Genomic DNA, 17839 nt, shown 5'->3' on the forward strand with positions numbered 1-17839 from the left:
TCAACGGGTGTTTTAGATTTATTCTTTCTAAGTTCCCTCTGGCCACTGTCTTAACCAATTGGCTCAAACTCTTGAAATGTCTTATATGTCTGTAAACGTTGGTGTTCTACTGAGTTCATGGTCACTATTCTTGTGTTTGTGTATGAAGTACTTAGGTACTATGTTACTTCCTGCATTTTTTACTCCTTTAGCATGAAGAAAATTGAATAACTGTCACAGTGAGTTAAGCATAAGGAATGCAATAAACTGTAGCAACATGTCCTCCTAATGCCAACACACAATGCACATATGATGTCACACAGGCAGCTACACATGGGCAATGATTGCTACCATGTTTCTTTTATGGCATTCTTAGTTTTGTAGATGCTACAGTATAATCCCCGACCCCAGGAGTGTACAATTTCTGTGTCTTCTGCGAACAATTACAGCCCTCACAATCTTAAATCATCTCTTATATTAGTCATTTAAAGGAAATCTCATAGAGAATTTACCTTATGGTAGTATTCCCTTTATTTGACACACAGACATTTGGCAGTCAGAGATTCGCTGTGGACAAATGAGATACAGTAAAAGTCAGAAAATGTAAACTCTGTTTCTATTTGCGTTTTCATGTTATTGTGAGAACCGTTTCTTTGCTTCTCAGTTTTCTATAAAAAAAGGGGGGATTATGCAGATAGTTTGAAAAGTTTTTTAAGGAAATCACATGTAAAAGCAATATGGTATGGGTTTTTAACAATAATAGCTCAATAAGTGATGTCTAGTTGACCCCAGTTGTAACCATAATAAAAGAATAAAGATGATTAAGGATGAAACAGTTTCTAAGATAAGTATATAAGTGGATGTAGTGTTGTATGCCTGTAATTCCTGTCTTTAGGACCCTGAGGCACTTGAAACATCTAGGCTGTCTTGGGCAGCAGGGTAAGAGCTTGTCCCAATACAAATAAAGACAAAAGAAGAGAAAAGGAGAGAGATGTACACTATACATAAAGGTGGCATAGGTCATATTAGGTTTGAAAGTAAGTGTTGTGAGATGGTAGAGTGGAACTTAGTTTTACGCTAATGAATCAGTAACATGTAACCATAAAAATGCTACGTCATGGAAAAGAGTAGCTGGGCAGGAGCTGGGTAGATGGCAACATGGGCAAGAGAGCTTGCTACACAAGAGAAGAGTCTGAGTTTGGATTCTTAAAAGCTTGGAATATTCTTGTCTTCCTATAAGCCCAGTGTTGCAGGACTGAGATGGTCAGACCCTGAGAACTTGCTATCTAGCCAGCTGAGCTAAAAAGCTAAGTGCTTTAGGTTCAGCGAGGAATCATGGCAAATGGCAGGACAGACCAACCTCTTATCTTCTACTGACCTGTGTAGGCATGCACACACCCTAAACCCATTCTCAGGCACACACAGACAGCAACTCCACTTAGAGTCATGCACATGAAGACACACATGCCAACTGCTGTCCAAACACTCATACACACATATAGAGTCATGTACACACAGGCACACAATCCCTACAGTCATCCACACACAGGCACATTCATACACAAATAAGAAAGCTGTAGAACCGCCTGCAATCATTTCTTCAACCAACACACAGATTGTTACAGACATACATAGATCAACAATAACAGTGAATGAAACAAGGCCCCTGAATTCTGTTTTGTGGAGGCCATAGGAATTCATATAGTTGACTGTGGGCTATGAAATATAAATTAACCACGTCTAGAGGGAGAGTCTCTAGTCTATTTAAAAAGTCAAGAAAATGAGATTTTATATATATGGCCAAAAAGTTCATCTTTGAACACTAGTGACACATATATGTACACAATAGACATTGAAAATTCTATTCTTACTTTCTAATATTTAAGTCCCTCAGACTGATAACGACAAGCTGGTTGGTGCACCAAATTAAGGCAAATTATTAAAAACTCACAAATTTGAATGACTAAAAAATAATTCTGTCAACTTAAAGTTTCTAATATATATATATATATATATATATATATATATATATATATATTAGTATGGAATGTGTCACAAATTTGCATGCCATCCTTGCACAGGGGCCATGCTAATCTTCTCTCTATCATTCCAGTTTTAGTATATGTGCTGCATAAGCGAGCACTCTAATGATATTTTTATAATAGTACAACAGACTGTTTCCTGAAATTATTAAAGCTTAAAACTTCTCAAAGATGTTTGGGTCACATACATCCCCCCTCTCTCTTTATACACACACACACACACACACACACACACACACACACACACACACACACACACACATATATATATATATATATATATATATATATATATATATATATATATATATATAATGATAGAGCTATTGCCTGTCCTATGGAAGCTGGAGCTCAATAGAAACTAAACAAATATTTGTCCTGTTAGTGTCTTGATAATGCACTATGTGGAAGAGATTTTATTCCTCCATGGGTCTACATTGTCCCTAAGGGTTTGATGGATTGGTAGAACAGGCAAATTAGTGTGAAAAGGAAAGAAAGGATCTCCCTACAAACAAGGAGATTCTCAGACTAATGCCCATGAAGGACATTATAAGCATCCAGAGCTCAGGGAATGAGGGTTGCACACCTTCAGAGACTAAAACAACAGAGAACCAAGAGTGGAAAGGAAGAACTTCCTTCTGATGGCAATGTGGAGATAGCTGAATATTGCAGTCCCTTGCTGCTTTGCTGCCAAGCTTCCTATGTTTACATTTTAACATGGAGGAACCACTCTTAAATTATCAAGAGTTGCTATCCAGTGCAGCCCAATATCAGGGGCTATTTATCCACTATTATTTTCACTTTTACTGTCATGTATCTTATGTATCTCCCCATTGGGTTACATCATCATCATCATAGTGCATATATTAGCTCCCCAACCTGGTGCCGTGGAGACTACCATCATTAGGAAACTTTGAATTTTGCTAGGATATTGAAAAACTGTGCAGGTAAAAGCAGCTTGTAATTAGGAGTCCATGTTTTAGACATAAGATTTTGAAACCTGAATTTATTTTCTCCATTTATAGAAACACTACAGACTGTGCATGACATATACTGGTAATTAATGGCAACATTTGGAAAGTTTTGCCTAAGTGGGGGAAAAAGTAGGACTGGTTATTTGCATCCTAAGTTGAGAATATTGAGCATCAGGATGAAAAGCCAAAGTGCTTAAAAAACATTTTCTTATCCTGAGGAAATATATAGCCTAGAACTGAAGCACACACCATTTTCTGACTTTTATGGCGTGCAAGCACTTCCGTGTAGGCAGTTACACTTGAAGATTTGGTGACATTTCCAAGAATTCAATTTTCTATCCTTGCCAATGAGTTTCTCATTCTCATTAGTCTCCTACTAAAAAAGCAGAATTTACAGAAAAGAATTAATATTCTCTTGGCAAACTCAACAGACTGATACCATACTAAGTATTCTCATGAATGGAAGCAATATTAATCCTCGATATATTAATTTCATGTCTAAAATCAGAAAGCAAATATGGAGAAGATTCAAGATGTAAACTATTTCCATTTGATCCTTAAAACTGGGTGTGTTTTCTCTTTACAGACTTTTCATAAATAGGAAGGGAATCTGGGGAGTCTCAAAATGGAACCTTTAAAATTAATGCAATATTCATCTTTTTACGGTTCCTCTTAGTTACCATGTAGAAATCCATCCTTCAAGTAAATGTGCCCAGATTTAACCTCTTCTTTTTCTTTCACAAATCAAAACTAAGGGCACTCTCAAAGTCTCAGTATGAATGGCCAGCTACTCAGAGGAATTCAGATGAAAAGTGTACATAGTCATTCTTGGAATGCAGAACTTGTTCCCAGAAAGGAGTTTTACTATTGTTGTTGTTGTTGTTTTTCCACAAGTGCATTAGAACTTCTTTTCATTTGTTCCTGAACATATTGTCTATCTTAAACCAAGTTGTGGATGGATCACAAGATGTGCCATCATAGGCTTCAGTGCTCAGAACTGATCATCCGGAAAATGATCAGAACTCCCATAGTAGGTGGGCAATGTGCACTTAGAGAGAAAATACCATACGGATTCAAGTAACTTAGATCATTTCAGTGTTAGGTCAGTTTGGTAGAAAGTCTCCTATTTATGGCCCTTACCCTTCATTACGGTCCATGTACAGACTTGACATTGGGTACTGAGTTTCTGGTTGGCAAATTCAGTGGGTCCTCTGGACGGGCAGAGAGGACAATCAATGGAGTATATTACATCATTTAGTTCTAATAATATTTCATGGGGGGGATATGAACACATCTTGTTTTAAATATGAGCAAATGAGGCTCTAGACAGAAAAAAAAAACAAGATTAGTATTTTTGGAAGACTAGTGATCTGTTTCTTTCCTATCTCCAGAAATGATCATAATCTCTGTGTACATAAATATTCTTTACTAGAAGAAATTTGAAAAGAAGCTTTAGTGATCCTGCTCTTCTCTCACTCAGAGATTAGGCCTGATTCAGCCGACCTGGAACTCTGAGGAGAATTTCTGTAATGATTTTAGTGTTTCTGAGAGCAGTTGGGATTATAGGGGATGACACTTTTTGGATTCACGCACTGCTGATGTTTTTTTTCTCCTTTATTAATTTATTCTTGTTACATCTCAATGGTTATCCCATCCCTTGTATCCTCCCATTCTTCCCTCCCTCCCATTTTCCCCTTATTCCCCTCCCCTATGACTGTTCCTGAGGGGGATTACTTCCCCCTGTATATGTTTATAGGGTATCAAGTCTCTTCTTGGTAACCTGCTGTCCTTCCTCTGAGTGTCACCAGGTCTCCCCCTCCAGGGGACATGGTCAAAGGTGAGGCACCAGAGTATGTGAGAAAGTAATATCCCACTCTCCACTCTACTGTGGAGTGTTCTGTCCATTGGCTAGATCTGGGTAGGGGTTTAAGGTTTACCGCCTGTATTGTCCTTGGCTGGTGCCTTAGTTTGAGCGGGACCCCTGTGCCCAAATCTGCCTATCATAATGTTCTACTTAGAACTATTTTATGCAACTGTTTGGGTTTCAATTACTCTCCTCTAGATGCCTGACTTCTGTGATCTGAAGAGGCAAGCTTGTGTGAATGAATTGTAGAAAAATAGGTTTAAACTTTGATTTTTAAAAGTTATTTTTTAAAGAAAACATGCTCAGTTCATGCTATCTTCAACCATCTCGTGATACCAGATTAGAACCTATACATCTAAACTAAGTCAAGGTCCAGTGTGAAGTTCACCCATATTAGTGATAGTCTGACCAAAATATTTAATTAATTTGCCTATGCTCATGAATTTTTAATGTTTAGTTTTTATTTTTATTTATTTATTTGTAAATTATTTTTAAAATATATTTTATTAATTTATTCATATTACATCTCAATTGTTATCCCATCCCTTGTATCCTCCCATTCTTCCGTCCTTCCCATTCTCCTCTTACTCCCCTCCCCTATGACTGTGATTGAGTGGGACCTCTTCCCCCTGTATATGCTCATAGGGTATCAAGTCTCTTCTTGGTAGCCTGCTAATATCTATAATGATGTTTCAAACCATTAAACTGGAGGGAAAATTGTAAAATTTTAGTTGTGAAAGTCTTACCTAAACACAGAAAAATAGAAAAGAGATGATGTCTTTAAATAATTTACTATAGAAGCATACATTTTATTAGTAAGTGAGGGATACTGGTATTATGCTGAAGAGAAGAGCATCATCAGGAGACTGTTATTTGGTTAGTTTCCTTTCCACACAGTTTTATGTTGTATATATATCACTTTACTCCAATGATGAAAGCACAGTATACCACTCATACTAAATCCAGAAAATGTAGAAATGAAAGGCAAACTGCCTTGTCTAGATTGAAGGTTTGACAGTGCAAAGGACCAGAAACCATCATCTTAAAGATCACCAATGTCAGTGAATAAATATAGCTCACCTTCAGCACTACTCAAACTATATGCTCAAACTTATATGAGACTGGACCTACTAAACAGGCCAAGTAAAATAAATTGTGTTTTCTTTTACCAAAACCAAATTTATTTCAAGATTCTTGTATTTTTTTCTACTATAGGAACAAATTTATAGCCCATCAACCTACTGTAAGCTTGCTAGCTAGCAGGTCTTGCTGTGACTGTAGCATTCCCTTTGACATAAATTATTGCTTCTTAACCTATAAATGGACAGGCCATACCAGCAGATCAGGGTGATGGAGCATGTAAAATTTCTACTTTACTTTTTTTAATCAATGTTTTCCAGCTGTGTAATATATCTTATATTTGGTTGTTGCCTATAGAGTGAACATGATGAAGAAGCATTGGGAATAAAGGTTATAAAACATAAAAAATATGAAAGCCAACATCTGGAGTTTTGGTTAAACTTTCCCAGTACCTAGTAACACTATTTGCTTAACAAATATTTATTAAATGTCTGCTGTGTGTCTGACAGTAAAGAGCCTTAGATGAATTGGATAAAATCCTCTGCTCTCTAGAAATCCCCAATCTCAATGAGGTCAAAGTGGTTCTGTCAACAAATCCTGAGAGATGTGTAGAATATGTACTTCTATAGAAATAGTAATATACAGAGTGATGAGTCACTATGGACTGGGGTAATGGAGAGATCCAGCAGTCATCCTTAATGGGTTGTCTTGGGGATGTATTTTTGAGCCAGAAGTTCAACTTTCATGATAGAAAGACTAGCTATTTGAGGCAAGAAAACCTTGGATGAAAAGTTGAGGCAGGTGGAAAAGCAATGAGTGCTTGGAACAGAAGTGATTTCTCCATGGTGGGTTGAACTGGTTCCTTTGGGAGGACAGAGAATGTTGACGTGGGGCCCATGATTAAGCCAAGGTACACACACTGTTCTGCTTCGCAGGCTTGGGCTGCATGAGTGAGAAGCAGTGCTGAGTCAGGAGTGGGTAACCCGCTTCATGAATTGGTTGCTGGTGCTTGTTTGAGTTTCAGAGAAACAAGAATCCGCTGCAAGGTTAATCACGTATTTCCACTTTACTGAAGTAAATTCTCCTATGGCCCATGGAGAGGTTTGCGATTTGGGTAAAGCTTGAGGAAGGATGTGAAATTTCTTTAGAAAATACAAACACAAACTGCAGGCAAATGTGACTGGTATGGTCCTATGATGAAAGCACACCCTGTCTCTCTTCTTCAAACAGATAACACTGCAGGGGTATACGCCCGACGTGGAGGCTTCAGCCGGCAGAAGCAGGACATTTACCTTCTTCCCATTGTGATCAGTGATGGTGGCATCCCACCTATGAGTAGCACCAATACCCTCACTATCAAAGTCTGTGGGTGTGACGTGAATGGAGCACTGTTGTCCTGTAATGCTGAGGCCTACATCCTGAATGCTGGCCTGAGCACCGGGGCACTCATTGCCATCCTGGCCTGCATCGTCATTCTTCTGGGTAAGGATCTCTGTGGCACATGATACCATGGATGCACGTCCTTCGGTAGATTTATCCAGTACATGCTGGTTACAGGGTTGGACCGTGTACATTCACATAGTTTAAAACAAACTACAGGTTGTGACAGCTCTCACGGACTCTATTGCACAGTGGGCGGAGCAAGCGAGTTGGCAAATGTTGGTGGAACAGTCAGAGAAAGCTCATGGTGTGTAGTTTACATGGTATCACAGGACTGTAGGGCAGATGCCATCTGTGAGCTGGAGGGACACTGGAAACAGTTTTGTAGCTGAAGAATTTAGGCAGAAACCTGAAGTATGAAGGATCTTTTCTCTTAGAAAATAAAAAGGAAATGGATGGAGAAAGATTACGGACAATGGAGCAGAAAAAGTAACTACTGCTGTAATGGATGGATGAAGAGGGAAAAAAAGAGAACCTTAGCTAGTGGGAGCTGAGCTGTGGCCTTCCAATGATCATATGCAACATCCACCTGCATGCTTTCATGGTGATGCCTATGAGCTTCGACTGCAATTGCTGGCGCAGTAGGCTTCATCCTCTGCTCACGTCCTAACAGAAGCTATAAGTACCACTCTAAGACTTCAAACACAAGGCCTGACATCCAACTTACATATTTCCCACTGAAAGGGCTTATAGGACCAACTCCATCGGGAGGAGGTGGGCAGTTTCAACAGTTACTGGGTGCTATCTTGGAGTCCAGACCCTACAGGAAACAGAGAGAGAGAGAGAGAGAGAGAGAGAGAGAGAGAGAGAGAGAGAGAGAGAGAGAGAGAGAGAAAATGGTGTTCAAAGTCTCTACATTGAATGAATTCACAGATTCTCACAGAAAAAAAAATCACAATCAAACAGAGGCGTATTGATTGGAGCATAAGGTGGTATGAACATAGGTTATAGAATGCCTGCCATTGCCCCAAAATGTCAGACACATACTCCTAGAGGACATGCATAGATTCTGGAAGCAGAATTATATAGCTAATAAAAGAGTCTGGGAGAGAGGTGAGTAAACCAAAATACAATAAGAAATATTATGATGTCAGGAAGCATATCATGGAGAGTAAGCCAATAGCCCCGCCTCGTATCTTCTATGGGATATTAATAAATGTTCCCTAAATGGATGACAAAAACAAAAACAAGCATGAACAAATAACAACAACAAAACACACTAGTTAGCTAGACAACAACAAAAAGTGAAAAGGAAAGGCTTAGCAAGATGTATACGCTGCAGACAAGTCACAGGGCTATGGGGACCTTGTGAAATTTCAGTTAAGAGCAGTTTCTCATCCCAGCATTTCAAAACTATGTGAACTCAAAGAAACTCTCACTCCATTTGCCAAAGGCAGCTGCAAGCCTTGTTTCCAGTCTTGCTGAGTGTGTGGGAGAGTCTTCAAACCAAAGACTCTTGGAGCCTCCTGATGAGGTTGGGGAGGACACCGAATCAATAAAGAATTAAGAAGTGTCTAGTGTTCCTTATAAATGACTGCTTGTTCTGCCAAGTGCCCAAGCCTAATGGAAGACCTCTCCCAGGAAAGACAGGATAGCTTCACCTGTGCTTTTAAATAGCATTATTTTTTATGTTCAAATAAACAGCATATTTTTCTTTTGAGAGGTTTCTTAGTTCTTCCCTCCCTCAACACTATGATAAGGTTTACTTTTTTTTTTTTTTATTATAGAGTAGGGCTTTTGGACAGAAACTGCCTATTATCACCTCAGAAAGTTAGGTCCTGAGTTCTCTGAATACTCTAATCTTAAATTTGGGGAGACCAGTTACATTCATTTACAAGAAGAAAAGATGTATTCCACTTTCAAGAAGTGATCCTCAATGATTCTTAAGAAGACTGCTAAATAGGATTGGGATTCATTTGCAAAACACTGAAGAAAATCCCAACCTGTTAGGTAACAATGCGTGTACTTTCAGAACAAAGAGACTGGTCAGTGTGGCACTCTTCTGGGAGTTCTGCAAAAAGCTATCATTTTATTTCTCACCATTCCTCATTCTGAAGCAGAGCCCCTCTGGGGTGAGGAACCAGTGAGGTCAGGCTTAACCTTTACTGACTTGCTTTCTCTCTTTCCCCTACAGTCATTGTTGTATTGTTCGTGACCCTGAGGAGGCAAAAGAAAGAACCACTCATTGTTTTTGAGGAGGAGGATGTCCGTGAGAACATCATAACCTATGATGATGAAGGGGGTGGTGAGGAAGACACTGAAGCCTTCGACATAGCCACCCTGCAGAACCCTGATGGTATCAATGGATTTATCCCTCGCAAAGACATCAAACCTGAGTATCAGTACATGCCTAGACCTGGGCTGCGACCAGCACCCAACAGTGTGGATGTAGATGACTTCATCAACACAAGAATACAGGAGGCAGACAATGACCCCACAGCCCCTCCCTATGACTCAATCCAAATCTATGGTTATGAGGGCAGGGGCTCAGTGGCTGGGTCCCTGAGCTCCTTGGAGTCTGCCACCACAGATTCAGACCTGGATTACGACTATCTACAGAACTGGGGACCTCGTTTTAAGAAATTAGCAGACTTGTATGGCTCCAAAGACACTTTTGATGATGACTCTTAACAATAATGATACAAATTTGGCCTTAAGAACTGTGTCTGGCGTTCTCAAGAATCTAGAAGATGTGTAAACAGGTATTTTTTTAAATCAAGGAAAGGCTCATTTAAAACAAGCAGAGTTTTACAGAGAGGAAACATTTAATAAAACTGCAAGGACATCAAAGTGGAAAATACTGTGAAGTAACTTTTCCCACTTAAAAAAAAAAGGCAAATATTGAAGTTGTTTATCAACTTCACTAGAGAAAAACCACTTGGCACACAAAATATTTAAATGAAGGAAATGTCCACGGTGAACTTACAATGAAGGGAAATCGTCTATGTGTTATGAACATCTAAGTCTCTCTTATTTTATTTTTTAATTTGTCAGAGAAGCTTCCACAAAATTAGAAAGGACAACAGTTCTGAGCTGTAATTTCGCCTTAAACTATGGACACTCTATCTGTAGTGCATTTTTAAACTTGAAATATATAATATCCAGCCAGCTTAAACCCATACAATGTATGTACAATACAATGTACAATTATGTCTCTTGAGCATCAATCTTGTCACTGCTGATTCTTGTAAATCTTTTTGCTTCTACTTTTCATCCTAAACTAATACGTGCCAGATATAACTGTCTTGTTTCAGTGAGGAGCACCCTATTTCTATGTCATTTTTAATGTATCTATTTGTACAATTTTAAAGTTCTTATTTTAGTATACATACAAATATCAGTATTCTGACATGTACGAAAATGTTACAGCATCACACTTATATTTTATGAACATTGTACTGTTGCTTTAATATGAGCTTCAATATAAGAAGCAACCTTTGAAATAAAAAAAAAGATTCTTTTTTAATTCTGGGTTTGATTCTTAACATTGAAAAATAAGGGTTTCTAATGATCCATTTATATTTCTAATTTAATTGTGATTTTTAATAACCCTATTTATGATGTGTTATGGTCTGCTGCTCTTATTGTTTATTTAAATCAAGTGTGCTTGAGTTTTTTAAAGATAAGATTCTGTACCTTCATGTAAATTATTTTTTGTATGTTCTGGATTTACATCCTGGCTTTCCTTCAGTATATCTTCTGAAGAAAGATGTTAGGGACCTAGACTAGCCTTTGATTTTAAAATATGTTATATAATATGCACATAACCTGTGAACTCATAGTTACGAGAGACAAATTCATGAGGATTGTCAGACCTCTTGATGTTCTAGATATAGACTTGATGCCCCACCTTGAGCATTGTGGAGTTGGAGGAGTGACTAGTCAAAGCCGACAAGACTCTGGTTTTCCTTCTGTACCTTTTGTGAGGATAAATTAAGACTGACATTTGAAAGTACTCATTTTTCCCTCCTGTAATTTTATTTTGTCTTACGAGAATATGAAATTTCAAGTCTTGATGAGAAAAAAAAGGGCAATGTACTTTCAAAACTTTATTTTAGAAGATGCTTTGGGCCATGCACTCACAATGAGATCAGGGACCATGTGGAATATTGGAGGTTGGTGCCATTTGATCTGTGATTATACCACAGACACCTGTAGTTTCCTCTAGTTTCCTGGGAATCGGAACTTCTGTGAAGGACATTTCACTTGTACAGAGGACCAAAGGTCCAGACAAAGCAATACTTGGGGAGACACCACACAGAGTCACATTGCAAACATTTCCCTCCTTTTCTTGAAACATTAGGCACATGATTTTTTTTCCCTTGGACTATGGACAATTTTAATTATCTTTTTTTACTTTACTGTGATTATTCCATGACACTATGTTATATACAATTTTTTTATGATTCAGTCAAAATGCATTAAAGAAGAGCTTTTTGTTTTATGATGTGCTCATTCCCAGTTGACTTTGCATTGAAATCAAATCAGTTGACTAATTACATGGGATGAACTCAGTGGACACTGCCGCTTTAGAGTCTTTTAGCCTAGGAAGGAACGTGCATTCTCAGTAGTTGCATAATCGAAGGTTGGGATTATTTTTTAGATAGACTTTGTAATCCAAAGAATATTTTGGTAGGTTTACACAGATCTCCAATTGAATTTAAAATAACAGAATAACTCAAAAGGAAAATGAACCTCACCACCACCGTGATCCTTTTTGCTTATATAGGAATGTAGTCAAAATAGACTTGACAATTCCATTTTCATTTTTATGTCAAGGATTTTTTCCAGGACTGCCTACTTTTAGATAGTTAAAAAATTTGTTTTTCTTTTTTTTTTCTTTTTTACTTTAAGGATATTAATGTTTGTAGAACCCTCTTAGAAGCTTGGAAATAAAATGTCTTTCCCAACTCATGGAATCTTTTTTCATTTGGAACATCTTGCCTTAAAAGCAAATCTTAGCTTAAATGGTTCTTCCTTATTTGGTTACAAAGCAATCACAGCTTTTATGATACTGGTACACACATACATGAAAAGGAACTCTGCTGTGTTCTCTCTCTCCTTGGGTAATGGGTGTGGAACGGTTCATATTCATCATTCATTCATTCATTCATTCATCAATTTACTGATGCACTCATTCATCAAAATCTGACTTTGTATGTCATGAAGTAGCTACTTGAAGTTTAGAATAATTCTTGTTATTTTCTATGACAATGATTATTCTTTTCAATTATAGTCCAAAGAAGCAGTTTTGTTGTTTTCCATTCACCTGTTTAATGCTCTGATTACCTACCACTCAAGACAAAACGCTGAGGGAAGAATAAGTATGCGTGAGTACATAGTAAGAGATGGTAAGGTGAAGTATAGGGTTATTACATCTGTTCTGGTCAGAAACTCTGTGGATGATTTGGGAACACAAAGGCAGATTATCTACATCTATTGGAGAACATATTAAAGAATTCTATTCATGATGCCCAGGAAACACAGCTCTCTTAGTCAGTTGGGATGTGGTAAAAAAAAAAAAAGTGTTTGAAATTCCTCTTGAGTCTTTGTGTCAAAAGAAACATAAAGGAATTGGACTGGTGAAGGAGGGTGCCCATGCTCTCTGAGACATGCAGTTCAGGACAGATTAGAGGCATATGCACCTGGAAACAAGACAAGGCATAATTTTTGGAAAAAAATCAAAATAATATACAGTGAGATCATGAAATTCAGTTCAGCAGAGATGGAGAAGAGGAAATGGCCTGTTTTGTTCATTCACTACTATGGTGACCTGTGCTACTATCAACTGTGGCCTGCAAGACTTACTTTTGCTCTTGGTTTTTCTCTTCACAGTGAAGCTACTGTGTTATTTTTAGAAAATAACCCAGATCACAGGGTTCTAAAACTTAAGCTCCTTTCTGTTCTCCCAAAGACTTAAGATGAATTTTGATTCCTCTGCTTTATTACTTTAGGAGAGTATGACCCTGTAAATCTCTTCAATCTAGTCTCAGTACATCTTACTGTCAGTGCCCTTGTGCTGAAACTACCCTGGGTGCATTTTAGTTTTCATACAACTAAGATATGCCCCATTGCCACTTTACATGGTAAGTTAATGGCAATGAGCTTCTGTGGCCACACACTGAAGTTGCTTTCCTTATGGTCACTTTTCCTTGGGCTTTTCTGATCACCTATGAGCGTATAAGAAGCCAGGGCTCTTGCTTCCTTGTTGGGAAAGAACAATAAATATTTGATATAGATGATAGCATACAGATGTAACAGAATTTTCAGAACCCAATGGCTGATTAAAAACACAATTATGATTTAAAACTTCATTTTCTAAAAATTTTGGATTACTCTGATCTTGATAGCTGAGATGACGTCATGAAGTGATGGGAATGAGGTTGGAAGAAAAAGTTTTGTTAAATTTAGGGAGTCATGTGAATTAGAGATGTTGTGACAGCTAGGTTATGACTACGTAAGAAGTCATAGGCACACATATGTAAGTGCTGGCCGGAGAAACCAGGTGAACAGAGTTAGAGGGATTATTGAGTAAGCACCCAGACTTAACAGTTTCTTCTTAATTGGCTTTCATTGTTCTCCCAACTTTTAAAAAAAATCTCAGTTGGCATAGGTACCTCTGATATTAAAGGTTAATACACACTTTATTTTATTATGACGGTCAATTCATATAAAAATTTATCCTTGCCTATTTAAAAAACCATAAAAACTAGAAAGGAAGTATCATTTAGTGTGCTGATTATTCCCTTAAACTATCAAAACCTTTGATGACTATTACCAGATGTAAACACACTTCTTATTTCTGGGAGAACTCAAATGTGTTTTTACAGTGAAGTATGTTGTAGTCTTGAAAGCCTAAATGTCTCCCCCAAAAGAATTACAGGAACCCATGTGAGGCATGCATAAGAAAGAGTCTAGGCAATCCCACCCTGACCAGGAGCCTTATACTCTAAGCTTATGCTGACAGTGTCAGTGGAGGTGACTCTAGTGGAAGCTCTGGTGCCTTTAAAACCTCAGTTGTGTTATGAAGACATATTTATGGTTTCATCCCAGGAGTGGGATATAGGGGCTGATTCAGCTTGTCCAAACTATTTTCCTCCTCCTGTCTCCGAGATGAGCTCTTTTACAGCTGCAGATAGTTTAATTCTAAGAGATCAGAGTTTGGGGGGGGGCGGGGCTCTGAAAAAGAAGGCTGCTGATCCTGCTGCTGTTGTTGTTGCTGTTGCAATTTGAAAAGAACTTGGAGATCCTGAAATGAAGATTAGACTTGCCCCAAAGAATCCAAGGACCCTAAACAGCAGGAAGTAGTAGCCAAAGAGAACTACACCACTTCTTCTCATTAACCTTCTTTCTCTCCTACCTAGTGTTGGGGTGTTGGAAGGGATTGGAGGAGAGAGAGAGAGAGAGAGAGAGAGAGAGAGAGAGAGAGAGAGAGAGAGAGAGAGAGAGAGAAAAGAAGAAGAAGAAGAAGAAGAAGAAGAAGAAGAAGAAGAAGAAGAAGAAGAAGGAGAAGGAGAAGGAGAAGGAGAAGGAGAAGGAGAAGAAGAAGAAGAAGAAGAAGAAGAAGAAGAAGAAGAAGAAGAAGAAAGCAAAATAAAAAATAGATCTTAAAAGCGCCCCTAGAGATGGCTGTTCCTCAGGATTGGTAGCTCAGCTGATACACTGGGTTTGAGGCCTTGGAAGGCACTAGAGGCTTCCTTGCACTTACCTGCTTAGTTTATTGCGAGTGGTTTTAGAACAAGCCGGTATCCCTCCTCAGAGGCCTCAGCTGTCTGCTAGGGCCAAAGTAGCTTAGGAGCCAGAACTGTGATTAGTATTGCTGGAAATGCCATCTGTACATTCTTAAAACCAAATATAAAGAGGAGCAGTTAGGCAATCCAGAGGGGTTCGTGTTATATTTCATAGAGAAGTCTGATATTTCATCTTCCTTCTGGAATTAAAAATGAATAAAAACAAAGAAGTCTCTCCACTGGAAGTCCTGCAAGTTCACGGTGTGGGAGTGGACATTTCTAGTCCATCTCTTTAAGTGGAAAATCTTAGTTTCTTATGGCTGAAGAACTACTCCATTATTTCTTCACAGCTTTTAGAAAGTGTTGGTCAATACATGGCTATCTTGTTGCTTTTAAACAATGTCACAAGTGTTCAATTTCTACCAATCAAGGCTCAGGAGCCAGATGCTGGAGTGAGAGGCTACTCAGAGAGGCAAAGAAAGCACCCAGGGGACCTTTCTACCTAGTCAATGTCCCAGAAGGAAAAAGCCCTTTCTCCTTCTCCATGCTGCCTTAAAAACCCTTCAGACTGAATGTCCCTTCTTTCTACTTCCTGCGTCTCTTTCTTTTTGTCATCCAGACTTTCTCTCTATGTTTTTTTCGCATGTTCACCCCCTGTCAACTGGTTACTTGCTCTGTCTCTTAACCTATGGTTGACTTTATTTAACCTTGTTTACAGAAAGCTCTTGGATTAAAGAGGGTTGAGCCACACCACAATTAGAAACAGGTTTTTCTAGTACACAATCTCAGAGTTCATAGTGTGATCAAATATCCTGCAACATTATCTCTCATTGGTTCACAGAGGCAAAAACAGATTAAGGCTCGGGATTCACGGAGCTTAATTCATTGGGTAAATTTTTAATACATTCAATCCTTTCTTTAAAAAGCATCCTACATTCAATTGCTTTGTAACTTCAGGTAGGTATCTTAAGTCCTTCTTAAATGCATATCTACAAATGTACAACATAAATAACAGTCTCTAGTTTTCCAGTCGTGGTGAAAAATGAACAAACTCCTGTTTGTGGATCCACTGTCTCAGGATTCAGAAGAAGGTAGCAGTTATCCTATAACTGCTTAGGATACCTTAATTGTTTTCCCAAGTTTAGGCCCTAGAACAACACAGGAGAAGATTCACCCCTTATGCCTCTAATTACCTTATCTCTTTAGAAATTAAATTATTCCTTTTTTTTTTTAAATCTCCTTAACTCAAACAGATGACAGACATCTTGACAAAACCACAGCTTTTTTTTTTTTTAGGCAAAGTCCTGATTGACACTGTTCCTACCCCACAAGATAGAAAAAAAAAAAACAACCCCACAATTACTTTTTCAGTACACACATGGAATTTTGTATGAATTAATTATCTTAATACTGGACAAAAGAAAGATATACAGCAGTTATTAAATATTTTGTTGAGAATACAAATTCACATGACTATGAAACTTATATAATTGTTGTACTGATGCTATAAATAATGTAAACACTCACTCAAAAGAAACCATTTTCGAGAGGTGGGATTTATTTTGTGCACAGTTTTTGAGGTCAGTCCATGGCAGGGAGGGTGTGGTAGAACAGAACCGTTTGCATCAGAGCAGTAAGAAGTCAGAGCAGGGACCACAACAGGAATGGACCAGGGCAAGACAGAGGCCCAGGGTTGCATAACTAGTGACCTACTTCCTTCATCCACGCCCTGCTTGCCATAGTCACACCATCTCCCAGTAGGATGCTAAATGTCCACATCTGCTAGTAGATTTATTTTGTGCACAGGAAGTCAGGTATAAAAAGTACCCTCTCCCCTCCCACATACAGATACCAGAACATATATGCTTCCCTAACCCCCTAGGCATATTTTAACTCACTGAAATTGACAATCACAATTACTCAGGGCAATTGGATGGGAACTGTGTATCAACTGATGTTTGAAATTTGATTGCACTTGTCAAGAACTGCACATAGTTTGACAACTCCAACATAAGCAATTTCATGTTTGATATAATTTTGGCTCATTGTTCAAATAATGGTGCTGCCTTTTATTAGACACATAACTCTTCTCTAAAAATATTTGGGTTTTAGGACAAAAATCCTATTTTCATTACAAGTCTAATGAGCTTAACTACAATACTTCTATCATTTCAGCAGTTAGATGTTTGGAATCATTGTGTGCTTTGGTGACATCTTCCCCTTCCCTTTATTCCCAAACAATAACTCAAAACAAAATAGCTATGCTTGTTTTAAACTATAATTATCAGACAACTTTTTCTTAAGATTTAGTAAATAGATGGTCAGTTTAATAATCCTGAGCTAAGCACATATCTAAGGGTGCCATGACCTGCTAGAGGGCTCTTATGGAATACTCATTTCATTTTTACTTAAATTTAAATTTTTAGATTATTAGCACAAAGTAGGTATTGAACAAATTTTAGGCACAGGAACTCAGAGACGAGTAAATGATGGGGACTGGGAAATAAGTTAGCCCTTCCCTGCTCTAGGTAGGACAGTGTTCTAAGTCACTAGAATTGCAAACCTGTTAGCTTGTATAGGTGTCTTCCCCTTGTGTGTTAGTATGACTCTGAACCCATCCAGTCCTATGATACAGAACTAAAGAGCGCACACCAAGTGAGGCATTACTCACTGCGTTCAACAGATCTGAGCAGTGGTATTGGATCATCTGTGTGACTCGCAAACCCTTGG

General features: G+C 38.2%; 1 protein-coding gene across 7 annotated transcripts in view; it reads left to right on the plus strand.

The window, feature by feature from the left end:
• The window catches only part of CDH11 (cadherin 11), a 157613-nt gene extending 146770 nt beyond the window's left edge, over window positions 1-10843 (plus strand). For all 7 annotated transcript variants that reach the window (XM_084755259.1, XM_084755257.1, XM_084755261.1 and 4 more), the window contains 2 exons: window positions 7170-7421; window positions 9514-10843. In XM_084755259.1, the coding sequence (XP_084611385.1) occupies window positions 7170-7421; window positions 9514-10010 (749 nt within the window). In that variant the 3' untranslated portion in view covers window positions 10011-10843. The remainder of the gene's footprint in view (window positions 1-7169; window positions 7422-9513) is intronic.
• The last annotated feature ends 6996 nt before the right edge of the window (window positions 10844-17839 follow it).

The sequence above is a fragment of the Acomys minous genome (genome assembly GCF_964271855.1).
Source record: "Acomys minous genome assembly, chromosome: 14".
Lineage (NCBI taxonomy): Eukaryota > Metazoa > Chordata > Mammalia > Rodentia > Muridae > Acomys > Acomys minous.